Source organism: Columba livia, chromosome 16, assembly GCF_036013475.1.
Source record: "Columba livia isolate bColLiv1 breed racing homer chromosome 16, bColLiv1.pat.W.v2, whole genome shotgun sequence".
NCBI lineage: Eukaryota > Metazoa > Chordata > Aves > Columbiformes > Columbidae > Columba > Columba livia.
Genome location: NC_088617.1, coordinates 7,991,023 through 8,009,020, shown reverse-complemented (window position 1 = coordinate 8,009,020; position 17,998 = coordinate 7,991,023). Strand labels below are relative to the sequence as shown.

Sequence of the window (17,998 nt, the reverse complement as noted above, 5' to 3'; positions counted from 1 at the left end):
TCTGATTTGTTCCTAGTCAAACTAGAGTTCCCACCAGGGGCTCTTCCAGCCCTAGACATCTGCAGATACCAGCTTAATAGGTATTTGGGTTAACGTTTTATAGGTCCCCTTCCAATAAACCTTAATGTTTGTCTGTGTTTCGGATAGGTGAGTTGTCTAAAGGAAATCAGTAGGGGTCAATTAATGCATAGGATTAAATATGTTCTTAATGATTTACAAGATACTGACCCTGCTTCACTGGGGACCTGTGATTCTTTGGCATTTTGCACGGTGGACAACTCTCAGCCTTCAGAATTTCTCCCAGTCAATGCTCCAAGTGAAGCAGATCATTCATAAATCATTATTTTGTGGGTTCCTGGGGTTAGACTGGGAAGATGGTTTAGAAACCGTCTTCCCTGACTGTGCTGTGTGTACCTGATAAACCCCAGTGTTTCTGTTCCTGCAGTGCCCAGCGCTGTGCCCACCGGGTCCCCCAGGTCCCCCGGGAATGCCAGGCTTCAAGGTAAGGAAAATACCGCCTGCAGATACAAAAGTCTGTCTCCCAAATCAAATACCACTATGAACCCCTGGGATTAAACTGGTTTATATACAGTAAACATCTCCTGTAGGCTCCGCACCTCTCCAAACCAGCCATGTATTTTCCTGGGTTTATGGCGTTGAAACAGAAAACCCGTAAAGCAGCCAAATATGAGACAAGGGGAGGATGAAGGCCCTGATCCTGCCCTCTTTGCTTGCTGTTCTCCCACTCGCAGAATAGCCAAACTCAGTCCTGCAAAGTGTGTGAGCACTTTCCCTTCAGCAAGTGGCTTTGCATCCCTCAAGTAACTGCTGTTGCTTTGCTGCTCCCTCGCTTGCAGGACTGCAAACTTTGCTAAACAGAAGAGTTTACTGATATTTGACTACGGCCATTCATTCCTACAAATGGAATTTAACCTTTTGCATGGGATGAGCACGAAGATTAAAACACCATGCAAGCCTTGTGAGGCCGAACAGGAGCAAGCAGAGAGCAGCGGTTCAGGGCTGCTGCAAAAATGTCACCAGTTCTTAAATTGTGCTCACAGACCCTGTAAACACAGGGGTACGCATCTTACTGCAGCTAGACATAATTTACTTGATTAAATACGATTTAATTGTCATTTTATACCCAGTGTAGCACCAGGTAGGTTTCTGTTTATGTTGTTTTGTCCTGCTACATAAATGTTAGGTTGCAACCCTCAGGAAACCTCACTCAGTGGTTAAACATCCCCTTCTCTATCCCTTCTGTGGTTCACATGAGTTTTGTGCAGTAGGTTACATTCCAGCAGTGAGTTGAAGTAATAAATTACACAGGTTTTTTTAGCAGAAGTTGGCGATTGGTGGAACATCTCCTGGGAAATGCTCTTAATTCCTTATGAACTGACCTTTTGCAGGTCTGTTTGGTCTCTGAGCTGAGTTATAAATATCATTTGAAACACATAATGTTTAGCGTAAAACTATTCAAAATTCATAGCTTATGAAATGGAAAAGCCTGTGAAAGTCTCCAATTACAATGCAAATGATGCAGGCCCTTTTGCGTGGTGAGGAATAATATCTGCCATGGCTGAAATTAGGCTGGGTCTCTCCCACAATAATAGGAAGGGAGCCAAGAAGCAAACTGAATCTGAGTTTATGTAAAAGATTTAACTGGGACATGGATTTCTTTGCAAGCTTGATGATGCAGACATTAAAGGTGACTTCAGCAAAAAGGGAGATTAAAGATGCGGAATAGGGCTTTCAGAAGGGTCTTGGCCCTATTTTCAGAAGTGATGGGAGCTGAGTTGTGGTCCCTGACCAGTAACTGGGAGTTGCGTCTGGAGACTGTAGCCCAGTCTCACAGTGAGTCACCCTGGAAAACCAAATCTGAGCGTTTCCTAAAACTAGATAAATTCTGACACAATGATACCGAACCCAGGAACGGTGTACGGTGAACTAATCCCAGAAGTGACCTCTATTCATGTATCTACAGCACGTGTGTAGATGATTTTCCCAGTAAGTCATTTTTTGTGTGGGTTTAGGTCTTACAGCTATCTCACAAAATTTATATTTTGAAACAAGACTGTACTGGAATGTGAATAATTTGAGTTCATCTTTCTAGGGACACACTGGTCACAAAGGAGAACCTGGCGAAATAGGAAAAGAAGGAGAGAAGGTAAACTTAGACCTAAAGGGGGTGAAGGAGGATTTTTCTCTTTAAAAGCACCATAACAAATGATTTTTTCAAGAAGATGGGGGAAAACCGGCAATTGGCTGAACAAGGAGAAGCTCCTATGACTGAAGTGCACTGGCTGCCATTGCTCTGCGTGTATGAACATCTGCCCATACTTCAAGAAAATTCATCTTCCTAATAATCATGTTAAGATCAGTTCGATAAGTTAAGACCTGCTGTTTGGCATGCAGGGATGTCAGCTCAGGAGAAAGTCCTGCATTAATCACTCGGGTAAATTCCCGACTGTTCAAGTGTTCCTGCATGTAGAAGAAATTGCCTGTAACACAGAAGCAAATTCTGAAGCAGAAATCTGGGTGGGAGGAGAAATAAGATGGGAAGGTCATTGGCTTTGGGTTGGCAGCTCATGCTGTCTCACCTCTTGTCTAGTTAATTTTTGTCTCTTTTTTCCTCTCCCAGGGTAACCCTGGCCCTCCCGGCCCTCCAGGCATTCCCGGCAGCGTTGGCCTGCAGGTAACACCTGCTCTTCAGAGCGGTTCCCATCACCTTGTTACTGGGAAACTCAGTGGTGCCATCAATCACTTTGCATTATACAAACAGCTCTTGCCTGTGCAGAATAACAGATGTGGAAGCTGATGCTGGTAGAAAAACAAATTGTGCTGGTTTCACTGAGCTTTAATTCAGGTCCTGCTCACCTTGGATGACAGATCCAAGCAACAGCCAGTCTTGCTGGTACTCCAGTAGAGCCCTGCACACCTTTTGGATGGATTTGGGGGTGAGCTCTGGGCTGGTTTGACAGCCTGGAAGGTGTTCTGGGGAGAGCAGGCACTCCAAACACAGCTCTGCATGGGGTGTCCCCAGTGTCACCTGCTCAGAGGTCACCACCAAAGGGGAAAATGTCTTGTTTGTGCATCAGGAGGCTGAGCTTTCTGCTGCTCTTCACTGTTTCTTAATGTGCTCTATGTGGATGAGTTGCTACATCGTGCTGTTCTGCCATTTTATATTTAATAGTGATTGAGTTTTAACTGATTTGTTTTCTTAATTAGGGCCCAAGAGGACTAAGAGGTCTCCCTGGTCCAATGGGTCCAGCCGGTGACAGAGTAAGGAAAACCTTTCGATTTTTTTCCCCCTCCACCACTAATTTTGTCTCATGCAAGGGCCATATGACATCTGTCCTGGCTCAAGACCACTGGGGAACTGGTGAAGATATGAGGTGCAGGCTCTTCCCTGCTCCTCCCAAGCAGAACAACCTTCCAAAGGCAGGAGGAGTCTCTGTACCTGAGGGACTGACAGGATCAGGCCCAGCCTGATTTAAGCATTCGGGCCAGAAGGACAAAGTTCTGTCCCTGCAGCACTGACAATGCTACAGAATCTTGCAACCCACCCCCTGAGAAACGTTTCAATTTCTGTTCTCTTTACAAGAAAAAGCTAAGGAATCGCTGGTGCACAAAGATTTTCAGGACATGAAAAGTCTCCTCAGTGAGAACAGGGTCAATCTCCAGCTCATTGTGGCTTTGGACTTTCGCCAAGGTCCCTTGAGCATCAGCCTGGAGGCTGAATGGGCTTGAATTTGCTGAAGTCTTGCATTTATTTAGGAACAAGTGTGTTATCAGGATATCAAGGCCGTGAATGATATCAGTGTATCACAGAGATAGTGGTGGGGAGATCCAGAGTAAAAACCTGCTTGTCAAGAGGGGGATCTTGTGCAAGGCTGTATTGCAAATTAGCAAGAAACATGGGGTGTCTTTCCAGGGCTTTTGTGGGGTTTTTTTAGATTGTGGTATAAGTAGGGATACTGTTACTTCACCCTCTGCCAACCAGAATATCACAATGATGTATTATTCTTTGCAGGGTGACATTGGTTTCCGAGGGCCACCTGGAATCCCTGGACCTCCAGGGAAAGCCGTATGTACCTAATTCTCAGCATCTCAGTGGCTCTGCCTTCCACAGCCAAAGCCTCAGGTTTATCCCTCCTGCACTAATTTCTTTGCTGCCAGTGAACAGTAGGAGTGTGCTCACCATCTCCATCAGATCATTCTCTTTGCCCTTTTCCCTTCAGTTAGGGCAATGCTATTTCACCTGATGCAGATATCATTATGTCTTTCACTTAGTCGTGTCCCATGCCAGATTGAAGTCACCCCATTTCCATTGCTCTCCATTCTTCTCTGCTCTTCCCTGAGCATCACCAGCTCCGGGCAAGCACTTGAGAGCAGCATCTGTGTTGTTCTTGGCAAGGAGAAATTTGAGGAAGAATCAGTAGGTGCTGTCCTGAGCTTCATCCTTTGAGCCTGGTCTATTCCCAAGTGCCCACGGCTCACAAGGATTTTTGCTAGAAGCAGAAACAGTCATGTATTAAAGATACAGAGCTCTGGGGTGGAATGTAGAGCAGAGAACCTGTGGGCAGACCCCTGTATCCTCCATGCTGTGCCCAACTATGAGACCTGAGCTGCATCTTTATGGTCTCTCTAAGAGCATTTTCCACTGGGCTGCCACACAGTCTCTCCTTAATGTAGATAATATGGCATCTGATTTATAGCACCTTCATCTGCCTACACCAGACAACACACCACAGTCTTCAGTGACCCCAAGGCAGAACCACCCTCTGAGGAACCCCCTAGTCTTTGCATTTATAGAAGAAATTCATCCAAACTGTAATAAAATAAAGTGCCTACTCTCCACCAAACATTTCATTGGGCCAAGCAGGATCTAGACACTAAATATAAAAGTTTTTCTGCTGCTTTGTTTCTTCTTTTTGCTTCATTAAATGAAGGGGAAGATGGTCTCTGCCCCAAGGGATTGTTGGCAACGTCCCTGCTGCAATTCATCCGTGTGTCAGGAGTTACAGAGCGTAACAGAAAGTACAGCCCAACTCTGGGGGGAGTGTGTACACTCACGCCTCTTCCCACATCAGCAAACAGCACAAGAAAAGTCATTTACATCCTTGAAACATTAGTCTTTGTCACTGTGTGATGAAGACGCTTAATGGCTTTTCCTCCTCTGTCATAGGGAATCCAAGGAAACAAAGGACCTCAAGGATTCAGGGGGCCCAAAGGTGATACTGTAAGTGCAGTTAAACGCGTGTCTGCTCAAATTTTGGATGTGACACTCGAAGGGGTCTGACAGGTTTATTATGGCTTGTGCCTCCTTGGTTTATGTGAAAGGGATGAAAGTATTCCTATGAAAAACAAGATGTTTAAGTCTTAGTAAAGATGGCTAAGTAATAAGATGCGTAAGTGCTTCTTACAGTCCGGGGAGCAGATCTTACATCTCCATCCCTTGAAACAATAAAGAATTTTCCCAGTTGCTGCAACCAGTACTGGGCCAGTTTTCTGGTGTGTCCTAGAAGAACCACCGTACCTGTGTGACCAGGACAGGAGCCAGCACAAACTGAACAAAATGTCCCTGCAGAGTCTGAGTATTATCTTTGTTGACTGATTGTTCTTAAGAGTTTTGTCCTGGATAACGTGGGATTTATTGCTGATTTCTAGGGTAGACCTGGACCGAAAGGAAACCCAGGGGCTCGTGGACTCATAGGAGAGCCTGTAAGTCAATTAAGTAAGACGCAAGTCTCACTGTTTTGCTTGCAAACGATGAAATAAAATCCGATAGGAGAAATCTTTCATCTTATAGTCTTTGCAATCAGACTTCTGGTCTGTGTAACCTTCAGTGTAATTCTGGCTGGAACAAGCCCTCACTGTGCTGCTGGTCCATGAAAAATCTCCCTGTTTCCCAATACAACTAGAGCTGCACCCATTGCCAAAAGGTTCTTTGTGAACGTATTTTGCAAACCACAGAGTCTCCTCATGACCTTAACCTGCGTTGTGCACGCTTGCAGGGCATGCCTGGCAAGGATGGACGGGATGGAGCTCCTGGACTCGATGGTGAGAAGGTTTGTAAAGTCCTACTTAAACACTGCAGGAAACATTTCTGGTACTGTCCCTTGTGTGTTGCAAAGCTACTGATACTTGTCAAAAAAGAGCATGGCTGGAAAGCTTTTGCTTCTAGAAAGTTTTCCAGTAGCATAACTAGTGAAAAAGAGTAAATTTCCTTCTGTTAATTAATCCCAAGGAAACTCCATAAAGAAAGAAGATCCACACATGGGCCATGCACATATGATCGAAACTCAGCTGTGTCCCTCTGCTTAGTGGTTCCCATTGGCTGACTCTAGCCCTTCAGAGATGCCTTTTCAGAGCTGTTGACAGAGACATCTGTTTGTTTTAATTGCCTGTAGACAAAGTACTGTCCGGATTTTGAATGGTGATCCCACAGGAATGTGGGTCATGAGCTGCAAGGGGATTATGGAACCACTCAGGAGCTCTGGGCACCATGTCCACCTCCTGCAGATGCAGCAGGCTCTGGGTCCTGCACATGTGGGGAGGGAGAAGATTTCAAATCCCTGTTTGGGAATGTGTCCCCTGCCTGTGTCAGACCGTTTTCCAGCAGCAGAGAGTCTCTCCTAACCTCTCGATATCCGCAGGGTGATGCAGCTCGCATGGGTGCTCCTGGAGAGAAGGGACCAAACGGACTGCCCGTGAGTATGGACCTGTCACCACCGGGGGCTCCACCAGCTTGGCCTGTGCACAGAGACCCTTCCTGGGGAGAGGGGGCATCACCTTGTGCATTGTTTCACAAGGGGCCCCATCTAAGCCAAAAGAAAATGCATTTTTCCCACCATACAAGCAAGGGAGCGGTGCAAAGACAGAGTGGAAAACATCTGGAGTAGCACCAAATATTAATACAGCATCCATACCCTGGATTTTGGCCTCTCCAGCTCTGTTTAAAATTTAAATCTGAGAGGAACTTTCATATCCCAGTGATGTGCATCCTTTATGCAGGAGAGGTAAGATCTGGGATACAAATGACCATAATTCAACAATAGCCTGAGCTCTGTCCCTGGCTTACTGGTGTTCATTAGCAAAATGTTTCATTTCTTCAGTCTTCCAGCTATTTAAATAGAGGTAAAGTATTCCTTTGTTCCCATCTTATGGAATATTTTGAAAACCCTTGGAGAGAGGTTTCTGCTGTGCAAAATGCTGCTGCTGCTCTATTTGTATATTCCTCCTCTTTGCTCTAATTGTCGAGGATTAGTGTATGTAGAGCTGCTGGTGCAGGGAACAAGGGGAAAACTGAAGCCATAATTTTCATGGTGAAACCTACAGAAATGTAAATCCTCCATTGCTTCAAGCAAACATTGCTCATTGTTTAACAAATCAGACCAAAATAAACTTATTAACTTCACTTCTTCTGACATTGCTTTATTTTTTTTTCAGGGACTGCCTGGAAGAGCAGGTGTTAAAGGCTCAAAGGGTGAACCAGTAAGTGAATCTCTCTAATGACAGGTTCTGATGTGGAAGCTACTGAACTTTTCACCACAAGGCTTTTTGGCTTTTGGGGAGTGGTGCCCACACAAAGGCCCTGGGAGGCCACCAAAGTGATGGTGTCAGGGCTGGGTCCCCAGGAGCAGGCGTTAGGTGTCACTATGGGGAAGGCTTTGCTCTTGCACCCAGATCAGGAAAGACATAGCGAATGGACTGGGGAGATGTCAGTGGTTTAGGAACCTCAGAAGGAAGCATTCAACCTTTTAGCAAAGTCCCAAGAGTAGGTTTCATCTTTGTGAATGTAAAGGCTGAGCAGCTGCAAGCAGGAGCAGGATGATCTTGCCTTTCAGAGACTTTCCCCCCACCACAGAGCTTTAGATTGTGCGATAAAATAAAATCTCAGACAGACCATAGCAATCCAGCACAAAGCTGGTCTGGGAAGTGGCTTTTTTTCTGTCCCTCCCATTCCTTTCTGAATTTCCCTGTCTGCATCATTATTCTCGTTAATCCTCATGCTGAGATAGCGCTGCAGGAGGAGACGCTTCTCCTTGCATAAAGGTGATGCAGAAATGAATGAAATGGGGTGTCCTGAGCGTGCCTCCAAAAAAGCATCCCTGTCTCAGTCTGAGGTGGCATCTGGTGGCCCTGCTTGGGCTGGGAGCCCTCCTTGGTCACCAGTCCCAGGACAGGACGTACAGCTCACCTCCTCTATAAATGTCCATTCTTTAGGGTTTTCTCTTCTTGATCTTAGAACTATAAAAGTGTAAAGCTGCTTCTATGTCCTAATCCAGGTTTTAGCTCCCTGCTCTGTTTGCGTCTCTAGGTAGGACAGAAATGATTCTTTGAAGTGATGCCCTAACTGGGTGTTTGCTTTCTCCTCCGCAGGGCAGCCCTGGGGAGATGGGAGAGGCCGGTCCCTCTGGAGAGCCCGGCATCCCTGTACGTATCCCCAGCATTTATACTTATCACAAGCTCTGCCGAGGGAGTTTTAAACCAAGCTGCAGAGCTGGAGCTCACAAAGGTCAAAGCCCACCAAGGCAGGTGGTGCAACCTGTTTGGATGGGGCAGAGGGCATGGATAAACTCCTGGGATCCAGGAGTTCTGGCTCTGCACTGGGTTGGGAAGGGTGGATCAGCAGCTCCTAAACGTCACATCTGACTTTGGTGTTATTGCCAGGGCGATGTTGGGATTCCTGGTGAGAGGGGTCTGCCGGGACCCAGAGGAGCGACCGTAAGTACAACGCTGCTTGTAAATCTAATAGATGCAAAAATCAAGTTACGTACATGGTGTTATTCTCTGGCTAAAATAAAACACCATGTCCTGTCTTGGTATTTTCTCAGGGTAGTTTTGGCAGCAGAGGAATTACTCCTCTGTAAGTGGGTCAGATCCTGCTCTTGCTGACAATTCCGTGCAAATGCAAAGCGATTCCTCCCGCTTCATTTGGCAAAGGGAGCTGCAGCTGCCCAAGGGGTTTGTGGAGCTGCCACAGTCAGACAGGAGCCACTGGACAGTCAGCACTTCCCTCGTTAGACAGTAATAATAAGGTTCAGCTTGTGCTGAATGTGAGTCATTAAGAAGCAAAACTCATGTTATTTCAATGTACATTGCCACCAGCACATAAAACATGAAATCCTTCCCATTCCTGTATCGCATCCCTTGAAGCAGGAGAGGTTCACAAAACCTGAAGCAACAAAACTGAACAGCCTGCACACACCATGGTGAATGAGAGGGGCTGGAAAAGTGTTAAAAAATGCCCCAAAGTTCACAACCACATGATGGGTGCGACACCAGAACAGTTTTCAAATGGGGAATCTGTTCACGTTTCCTTCTCCCACCCTTCCTGCGGCAGCATTCCCTTGCTGGCAACCCCTAGGAACAAACAAACAAAAACCCATACACAGCTCCAGCAGTTTTCGCTTTTACTTTGAACTGACAACTTTTTGAAATCTCTGGGTTAGAAACCGCTGAGGTCCCCAATGGAGCATCTTGTTCCTGCTGTCACTGCATTCCCTGCATCATCTCAGAGCCCGAGAAATAAAAAGCTGCAGGAGTTGCAATGCAAACCCAAAAAGAGCGGCATGGCCACCTGTTTTGACCCTGCTGAACAGCAGAGATAACAACAAGTGGTATCAGGGTGATAAAACCTGATTTTATTCACACTACTAAAATTGCGAGGATACCTTTTATTTTATCTCTCCCCAACTAGTATTGCCATTGTGGCTGGACTTGACATTCTAGTGGTTTCGTTGCGCTTTTTTTCTTCCCTTTTTCCCCCTGCTCTTAATCTCATTTTGAAACCCAGAAGCCTACAGCAAGTCTAACATGATTTCTGGTATGTGCCACTTGGAAGAAATTGAACAGTATGATGATTTATTGTTTGTGAGCAGGTGCTTCCAAGGAGAGGGAAATCAGCCTTAGAAAGGAACCAAATTAATAATGTTTGCTTTTATGTCTGCAATCTTTCATCACAATAGCTGGCCCCACAAAGGCATCAGTACAGCTAAAAATCAAATGCAGTCGAGCTAATTGGGTTGGTGCAGACTTCTGATGTGGGTGCAATAGCAGATGAACCTCTGTTTATTTCTAACCTGGGTTCTGAATTTCTGGTTTATGTTATTAGAGTCCTAATTTGTATGAAGTATTGTTAAGCCTGAACTATTCTAAATTGCAGGATTTGTCTAGTGTTAAGGCAGTTTGGCTCAAAACAATTTGACTTTATCATAACATACCAAGGGTTTCTGCCCACTCTGAGGCTGTCAGGTTTCATCAGGTCCCACCACTTCTAAAGGCACCAGCACAGCAGAGTCATTTTTGGTGCAATTTAATGTAACTTCGCTAGAGCTCTGTATTCCTAATTCTCCAAGTTCCTCAGTGAATTACAAGCAGAAAACAGAAACAGTAACCACAAAAACACCTGAGCAGTTCTGTACCTGTTTTGAAGAGGATGCTGCTTTATTTCAGCACGTTCTTCTGGGCAGAGCCTGGTTTCTGCACCAGGTTGTGTCTGTGCTGCTCTGGAGAGCCAGGCAGGGGTACGGGTGACTGCTTTAGATCGGATATGGAGTCACACAAAGCACGAGGATTTCCTCCTCACAATGACCAGAAAAAAAATATGAGAGACAGTGGGTGTTCAGGTACAAGGGAGAATTTGTAGGGCTGACAATTAGGGAAAAAATACGGATGGCATTTGAAGGCACAGCTACACTGCAGTCCGGCAGAGCTGGTTTCTGGGGCACGTTGGACAGTCAGTGCTGATTTATCTTCTGCCTGCAGCGGCTGGTTGGGAGTTTATTTGTGTCCCTTAATGCTGCACCCAGCAGAGATGCTGTGAAACGAGGCACAACTTTGCCCAAGGCATCTCTTTCAAGAAGACGCTTTACAAAATGGGATTTAGGTGCCTAAATTACTTCGAGGTGTTTTTTTTTTCACCCAAGATCTTTATCGCATATGTGATTTTTCTCAGTAGAAAGTAATAGACTCCTAATGGCAATGTTCGTGTTCTGTCTGGTGGGCCGGGCTCTGAAAAGCACCCTCGCTAACAGCACAAGAAATTGCCTTTTTCTGCATTGCAAGTACAAAATGTGCCAAAGCAAGTGGATGCAATTGCCATTTTTCATGTCTGAGTGCAGGCAGCATGTGTTTTACAGCAGTTTTTTGCAAAATCAATTGGATCAATTAAAAGCATAATATTGGGATAGCAAGCCCCTTTAGTGTATATTGTCTACGCTCTATCATGCTACCACTTTTTGCTGTCATTGATTTTTACTATTTATGAGTATGGTATGTCATTAAGCATTAAGAGATACAAATAAGCGCTTTTTTCTAATAATAACAATATTAATAAAGCCCAGTAAACACCAAGCCCCACTTTACAGCAGCTCATCAGGTCCATCAGCAATGCCAGCGGGCAACGGCTGCTGCAGCACAGAGCTGTGTGCTTGCCCTCTGCTAGAAATGTGCTAACTTAATTACACAAATCGCTTACCTGGCCCTAAATCTTCTCCTTATCTTTCTTTTTTTAGGGACCGCTTGGTCTTCAAGGCCCGACGGGAGCCCCTGGTGTCAGAGGTTTCCAGGTCGGTATCTGATGGGGTCGTTTAATGTGTGTCATGTTCAGGCCACTGTTTTCTGCAAACCTCTGGCAGGACGAGTGATGGGAAGAAATGTCTTTCCACTTGCCAGAACCAGTTTGACACTTATTAACATGGTGCGGTTGAAAGAGCACAAAGCCAATGAGCTGCCTGCTGGAGCTGCCTTGATATTTGGTATTGGATTGAAAAAGAAGAGTTTGAGTTTGACCTGTGTAAAGATGCCTTAATTTCTTCTCGATCTGGACACTTCCAGCCTGGGTGTTTCAGTGAACTCCTTTTCCCTCCTGCTGCATGGAGGGATGCTCATATTTCTTCCTCCCCTTACCAAGGGAGTGTTCACAACCAGTCCCCATTCCCCAGTGAAACTGGCTGAAAACCAGTGTAGGGTCCAACCTTCTGGGAGCATCACTCAGTCAGGAGTCACAGATGAGATTTTATTAATATTAAAATATGTATATATTTTTAAATTATTATTTTAATAACAGCAAAAGACCTGGGCAAGCCAAGGGCAGGTGGCTGAAATGTGGGGGACAGGTGTCAGAGGGAGCTGTACCGACCAACACAAGTGGTACCAGCAACCAGCAAGTGGTCCGTTGGAACTGGGGGGAAAAGGAGAGAGGAGAACTGAGGAAAATGACCCTTTTGAATGTGTTATGGAGAGTGGTGGACTTTGGGAATGTCAAGATACACGAGTTTTCCTGGTGCTTTAAGTTGTAGCTCTTTTTATTCGTTGTTTTTCCTAACAGGGTCCCAAAGGTGCCAGCGGGGAGCCCGGCCTCCCTGGTCCCACTGGAATTCGTGGCGAGTTGGGTGACAGGGTAAGGAGAAAACATCTGTAACCAATTCTTGTTCGGGAGATGTGAAATTAGAGCGTAACGAGGCACCGAACACTGTGGTTGATGTCAGCCCAGCAAACTGGAGCAGGTCAGAGTGGGGTACACGGGGTATCCCTATCCAAAATCTGAGTTTGCTGCCTGCCCAGGACAAACCCGATGGCAGGTGACAGATTTGTGCATCCCAACTCTTCCATTCCGTCCTTGTTCCAGTTCAGGAACTCCCACTATTTTCAGACAGGATGGATTGTTTAAAAGAGATTTCAGGATCTTCTCCCAGCTGGAAGAGATTATTATGTTTGGGTTTTTTTCCTGCTCTGTACGCTGATTTCACCAAAACCTTGCTCCCCAAGAGCACAGCAGCGCTGCTTCACACACTTTTGCCATTCAGATGCTTGATTTGGGTTTCTGGCTTTTTTTAAAATCACAGTTTCCTCAGTGACTTTTCTTTCTGAACAGCAGCACACCTGGGCCCTGTGCCTCAGAATAAACGCCACTTTTTATTTAAATGAATTCACTCTCCTTCTAAAGAAGCCAGCAGGGCAAAGTAAACGACATTTATTTGGGGTTTGCTGAGAACAGTAGCCGTGTGTTCGCCGGCTCCCTCGACTCCAGCTCGAAGGTGAAGTTTCAGTGTCAGCGATCGCAGCGGCACAGGGGGTTTCACAATGGCCCTTCTGTGCCGGCTCCAGGCAGGTTTCAAAAACCCCCTTGGAGGGACTGTGAGCCTGGAATGTGGAACAGGAGGGTTATTGTGGGCTCCTGGGTCTTGCCACGGTGAAAAATGTATGTTGGGAGAGGAAGAGGCCCCTGCACAGAGCAACTCAGTGTCCAGAGAGGGAGGGAAAATGTCCTGCTTAAAGAAACAAAAAATTAGGTTTTATTTCTGGCTCTGAAGTTGTGTAGTTACTCTGAGATGTAATTGTTGATTGTTCCTTAGCACCCCAGCTCATTCACAGCTTTCCCCAGGAAAATGTGCTGGAGCAGCTTTGGGTAATGCTGGAGAATTTCCACCTGGTTCTGAGAATATTTTCCACCCACTCACCATGTCCCACTGATGTCGGTGACAACCTCACATCCCACCGTCCGTGTCCATGCAGCAGCAAGGGCTGTGCCAGCAACCAGCACTGCGGGTTCTGTGTTTATTACTGGGCGCAAGATCAGGGCTGGGAAGACCCTTAAACCTCAGACCGTGTCTTTACACGTTAAATAAACAGCCTTTGCAGCTGGGGGGTGGTGGCATCTGCTGGGGGGCACACAGGGCACAGCAGATGCCACCCTGTTTGCTGTATTGCTAGCCCAGCCTGCTGGTCCTGACACGTCTAAAGAGGATCTGCAAATACAGGATCAATACAATTCCAGGGGCCCAGCTCACCCATCACACTCTGCTGAAACCAACGGTGACATTTTTAATTAGAAAAAAAAGTCCTGTAAGCCTGAGTTCACAGGTACTGATATGTGTTTTCACAGTCCTTGGGCTGACTGTGGCCAGGAATATAAACCGGTGTGTCACTAAGTGTATTTTCTTGCATGAAATATACGGGAAGTTTAGTGTGCTTGACCATAAGATATAAATAGCATTGAGACGATATATAATCCACCTTGTTGGAATGTGGGGTATTGCGGAGGGGAAGGACTTGGCTGTTATTGCTGACTGAGGTAGCAACAGGCAAAGATTTTTCCTAAAGATTTTTATTAAGGTCAAATTCCTGGGGATTCTGAATGGCGGCAGCAACCTGGGGCGATGTCTCTCTCAGCTCAATTATCGGTGGCATCACCAGATGCTTGGTGAAAAATGTGGGTTGTATTTGATTGATGGAACGATGCAAATGTGAGGACGGCTGGTGGATTTGGAGCTGCTGGCCCTCAAGTCCTGTCACCCGTTCCTACTGCTGGGAATTACAGTTTTGAATCAAAATCTTGTGGGCCAAGCTTTTCTTTAAGGGCCTGTTCCTCGCAGGACACGGTCTTTGGTAACTGAGTTTTAATGCCATAAACTTTCATGGAGCCTTGGGACTCTGTGAAGATGGAGGTATAAATCTAGATGATAACATTCAGGAAAGAATATGTTGCCTTTGCCTTCAGCAAACATAAAATGGGAGTTCTAAATAGCTGTATCCATTCTTGCATTTGAACATTTCATTGTCCATTTTGTCAAGAATTATTTTTCTTCAGTAGAAATCCCCTCTTTTTTAACTTATTCGGTGCTTGACCAAAACGACATGTCCTTGTTATACGTGCTTGTTCTCCTCTACGATTCTGTTCTGATGAGCCATCTCCAGATCTAGTTATTAAAAAAGATCAGTTTGCGGATGTCAGATTGATTAATGTGCTGTAGAAATCCTCTTTGAAGGGCAAAATAGTTGGGTTTCCCATGTAGATTTTGCAGTACAGAAAAAAAACTGGAGTTCTCCTGAACTTCTCATTGGCTCTGCTAAATCCAAAGTCACAGAGTGGGGCAAAAACGTCTCCTGTCCTCTCTGTGAATGCCAGGTAGGTAGAGTTAAGTTGGAAGGATTTTTCAAGCTGCCTGAATTATCACTAGGGTGATAATCAGCTCATCATCTAAATGTATTTTATTCCTGTGGTCGTGTTGTTCTGTGGTTCTCAAAGTCAGGAGCATCTAACTGCAAATCCCCAGGAAAACTGACAGTCGAATGAAGCCTTGAAAAAACATCCTGACTTTCACCTCTGCAGTACAAAAATATTGTGGTCCATTTTATACCATAAATCCAATCTCCTCCTCACATCTTCACGTGTGAAAGGCAGAGATCAATCACCCACCAGACTCATCCCGGACCTCGTTCTTTAATTTGTGAATTTGTAAAATTGCTGTGTGGGTCATGCTTGTGAGATGACAATAACGAAAAGCAGAGGGGCAGAAGTAAAACAGAGTTCCTGCCCCTGGGATGGATCAGAAAAATGAATTTTGTGGAACAGGTGTAAAAAAAAAAAAAACCCTAGGATTACAAACCCAGAATTCATTCTGGTTGTATTTAGGTAATTGAGGAGGATGGTGTGACAAAGGCCAGTGGGAGAAACCGTCCCCCAACACAAACCCCTGATGCAGAGAGTGCTCCAGAACTAGAAAGGATGCTTAAAATCTCTTCTTTCTGAGAAGTATGGATGAGATTTGGCTCTCTCCTACTTGGCAGTTGGGAGACTTAATTCTCAGCCCCTTGCTGAGTGAGTGAATGTCTGACCGCACCAGGAATTCACAGGAAAACAACAGTTTCAGCTCATTTGCCTTCTTTCTTTCCCTTATTCTCAGGGTCCTACCGGTGTTCCTGGTCCTAAAGGTAACCAGGTAAGTGACAACTACCACGCTGTAGTCAGCAGAGGCATTTAAACTGTACCTTAGGTGCAGCCTTTGACAGTACAAACTGCGTTTCCTCCCTCAAATGAAAATATTGTGGAGCAGGCACCAACAGAAACCTCTTTGGTACTGATTTTCCTGTGTTGGCGAAAGAAATGTAGCTGTTCTAATGGAGACGTGAAAACACTGTGATAAAAATGCGAGACTCTTGCTGTGTATTTTGTAACCACAAGGGATGCTGCATATGAGCTCCTCGCATCATATTCCTCCAAATTAAGTTTAGAAGCGCGGCTTTTCACTGAACATCAGCTGCCTAGGGTTTGTTCTAGCCTCAAAGCCTGGCACACTAATAGACTAATTTAATCTTTTACTTTTTGCTGCTTAACTTCCATAGTTGCATTAATCTCAGTGATAAGCTTTTGAGCCAGTTTTCATCAAATATATGACTTACGTTATGACTGTTCTTGCAGAAAACGTGTGCTTTCCCAGCAAGCGCTGCTTGTTATGTTTCCCAGTGTCTGTGTGGTCCCTGCTTTGTTGCTAAGACAAAGTTACCAACCTAACCTGCATTTCTTTTGAAATAACTTCCTCCCTAAAGCCATAGAGTCATCGTAACAACGCTCATTATCTTCTCTAATTGCCGTGTAATAAGGCAGCTCTGACGCAGAGTGTTTGGTGTGGGAAGCGTTGCCCGTGGTGGCGGATGCAGCGATTCGTGTCACTCCCAGCGATGCTTGAATTGCTCACGCTGCTATCGGCTTAACAGATGTGATCCCAAAATTGATGTTCCTTGTCGTGGTTAGTAAAATTAACGTCAGCAGAGCTTTGGGCACCCTTGCATTAGGGTCCCCAGAGAGGGATGGTCCTCACCGTGGGATGCATCACTGCTGTTGAAGGGTGGGATGAAGCTGTCCTGCAGGTGACTCTTCCCACTGGGGGAACCTCGAGGACACAGTCACACTGGACACTGAACATTGAACAGTCATTGCAAACTCACGTTTTCTGTGAGACTTGGCACTGGGGAACCCGAAATTTAGATTGCCTGTAAGAAATTTGTAAAAAGTCCCATTCTGGACACTTCATGTCAGAGCCTGAGTGGGGACGGGGTTCAGCTTTGGGAAGAGAGAATTTGCTTTTGCAGGAGCAGCTGTATAAGCTGCAAAATGCCCCCATCTCCCTCAGGAGCTGAGCTTATTCATGTCTCAGAGTGAGCCGTATTGTCAATAATCTTTGTGTACAGCAGGTGCGGTGTTAATTCTGGTATCCCACTTGCAGGGCATTGCTGGAGCAGATGGCCTCCCAGGCGACAAAGGAGAACTGGTGGGTGTCCTGGAATTCAGTAGAACTGACTCCTCAAATAACAGGTGGATCTAGAGAACCATGAAGAACTAACATGGTCAGTCAGAATTAACCATCCAAGAGCTCCAACCCTGCTGGCTGTGAAAAGGAGAGGGCAGTTCAAGCCTCTCCACCACCCGATTGACGGTGTGGATCAGCTCTCCTCTTGTCTCCAGGACCCCCCAGATGTGGCCTGTGCAGAGCTGGGGGTATCAGCACTCACCCCTCATTTTGCTCCTCAGAGCGGTCAACGTTGCTGTGTCCACAGGGGGTTTTTGGTTCATCTCAAGAATTACCCAGGTTTCCTGGAGCTGCCTCGTGGCATCAGGGATGTCTCCCTGTTGTGCCAGGGATGAGTCTGGTCTCCAGGATCCTGTTATCATTCCTGGCCTCTTTGCCAGAAAAGCCCATCGGGTGCCATGTACATGTCTTCAGCGCTTCCCGGAGCTTGGGAGATTTGACTTTAGATGTGCATTTTCTGAATGGATCATTCTTTTTTTTAACTTCCCTTTTCTTTCTAACAGGGTCCCTTTGGTCCCCCTGGCCAAAAAGGAGAGGTAGGTGTCAGATATTGCAGGCTCATGCCCTGAAAGGTTTGGGAGTAGATGTGCTTTTCGCATCTTTTGATGATGTATCTCCATAAAATCTGTTCTGGCGTTGTTGTTTCCTAGAAGCACATTTTCTTCATGGTCACACTATAAAATCTAGAACTGTGAGATTTTTTTTGTGGCATTCAAAACATTCAAATATGTGTGATGATTTTGCTGTAGCAAGGACTCCTGTTATGACCTATATATGTAAAGCCACCCATACAATATAAGACCCGTATGCGGTCAGCCCGGTCAGGGAAACCTGAAGAAAGGCTTAATTAATCCCCATGAGAAGCGAATGGACCATGTCTTCTGTTTTAAGTGATTTTT

General features: G+C 45.6%; 1 protein-coding gene across 1 annotated transcript in view; it reads left to right on the top strand.

Annotated features, from left to right (window-relative positions):
* COL9A3 (collagen type IX alpha 3 chain) overlaps positions 1-17,998 on the top strand; it is a 35,805-nt gene that overhangs the window by 13,718 nt on the left and 4,089 nt on the right. The window contains exons 11-27 of the mRNA XM_005499588.3: positions 446-502; positions 2,114-2,167; positions 2,642-2,695; positions 3,229-3,282; positions 4,034-4,087; positions 5,189-5,242; positions 5,671-5,724; positions 6,018-6,071; positions 6,660-6,713; positions 7,453-7,497; positions 8,386-8,439; positions 8,677-8,730; positions 11,523-11,576; positions 12,338-12,409; positions 15,696-15,731; positions 17,016-17,060; positions 17,603-17,635. Coding sequence (XP_005499645.2) covers positions 446-502; positions 2,114-2,167; positions 2,642-2,695; positions 3,229-3,282; positions 4,034-4,087; positions 5,189-5,242; positions 5,671-5,724; positions 6,018-6,071; positions 6,660-6,713; positions 7,453-7,497; positions 8,386-8,439; positions 8,677-8,730; positions 11,523-11,576; positions 12,338-12,409; positions 15,696-15,731; positions 17,016-17,060; positions 17,603-17,635 — 882 coding nt within the window. The remainder of the gene's footprint in view (positions 1-445; positions 503-2,113; positions 2,168-2,641; positions 2,696-3,228; positions 3,283-4,033; positions 4,088-5,188; positions 5,243-5,670; positions 5,725-6,017; positions 6,072-6,659; positions 6,714-7,452; positions 7,498-8,385; positions 8,440-8,676; positions 8,731-11,522; positions 11,577-12,337; positions 12,410-15,695; positions 15,732-17,015; positions 17,061-17,602; positions 17,636-17,998) is intronic.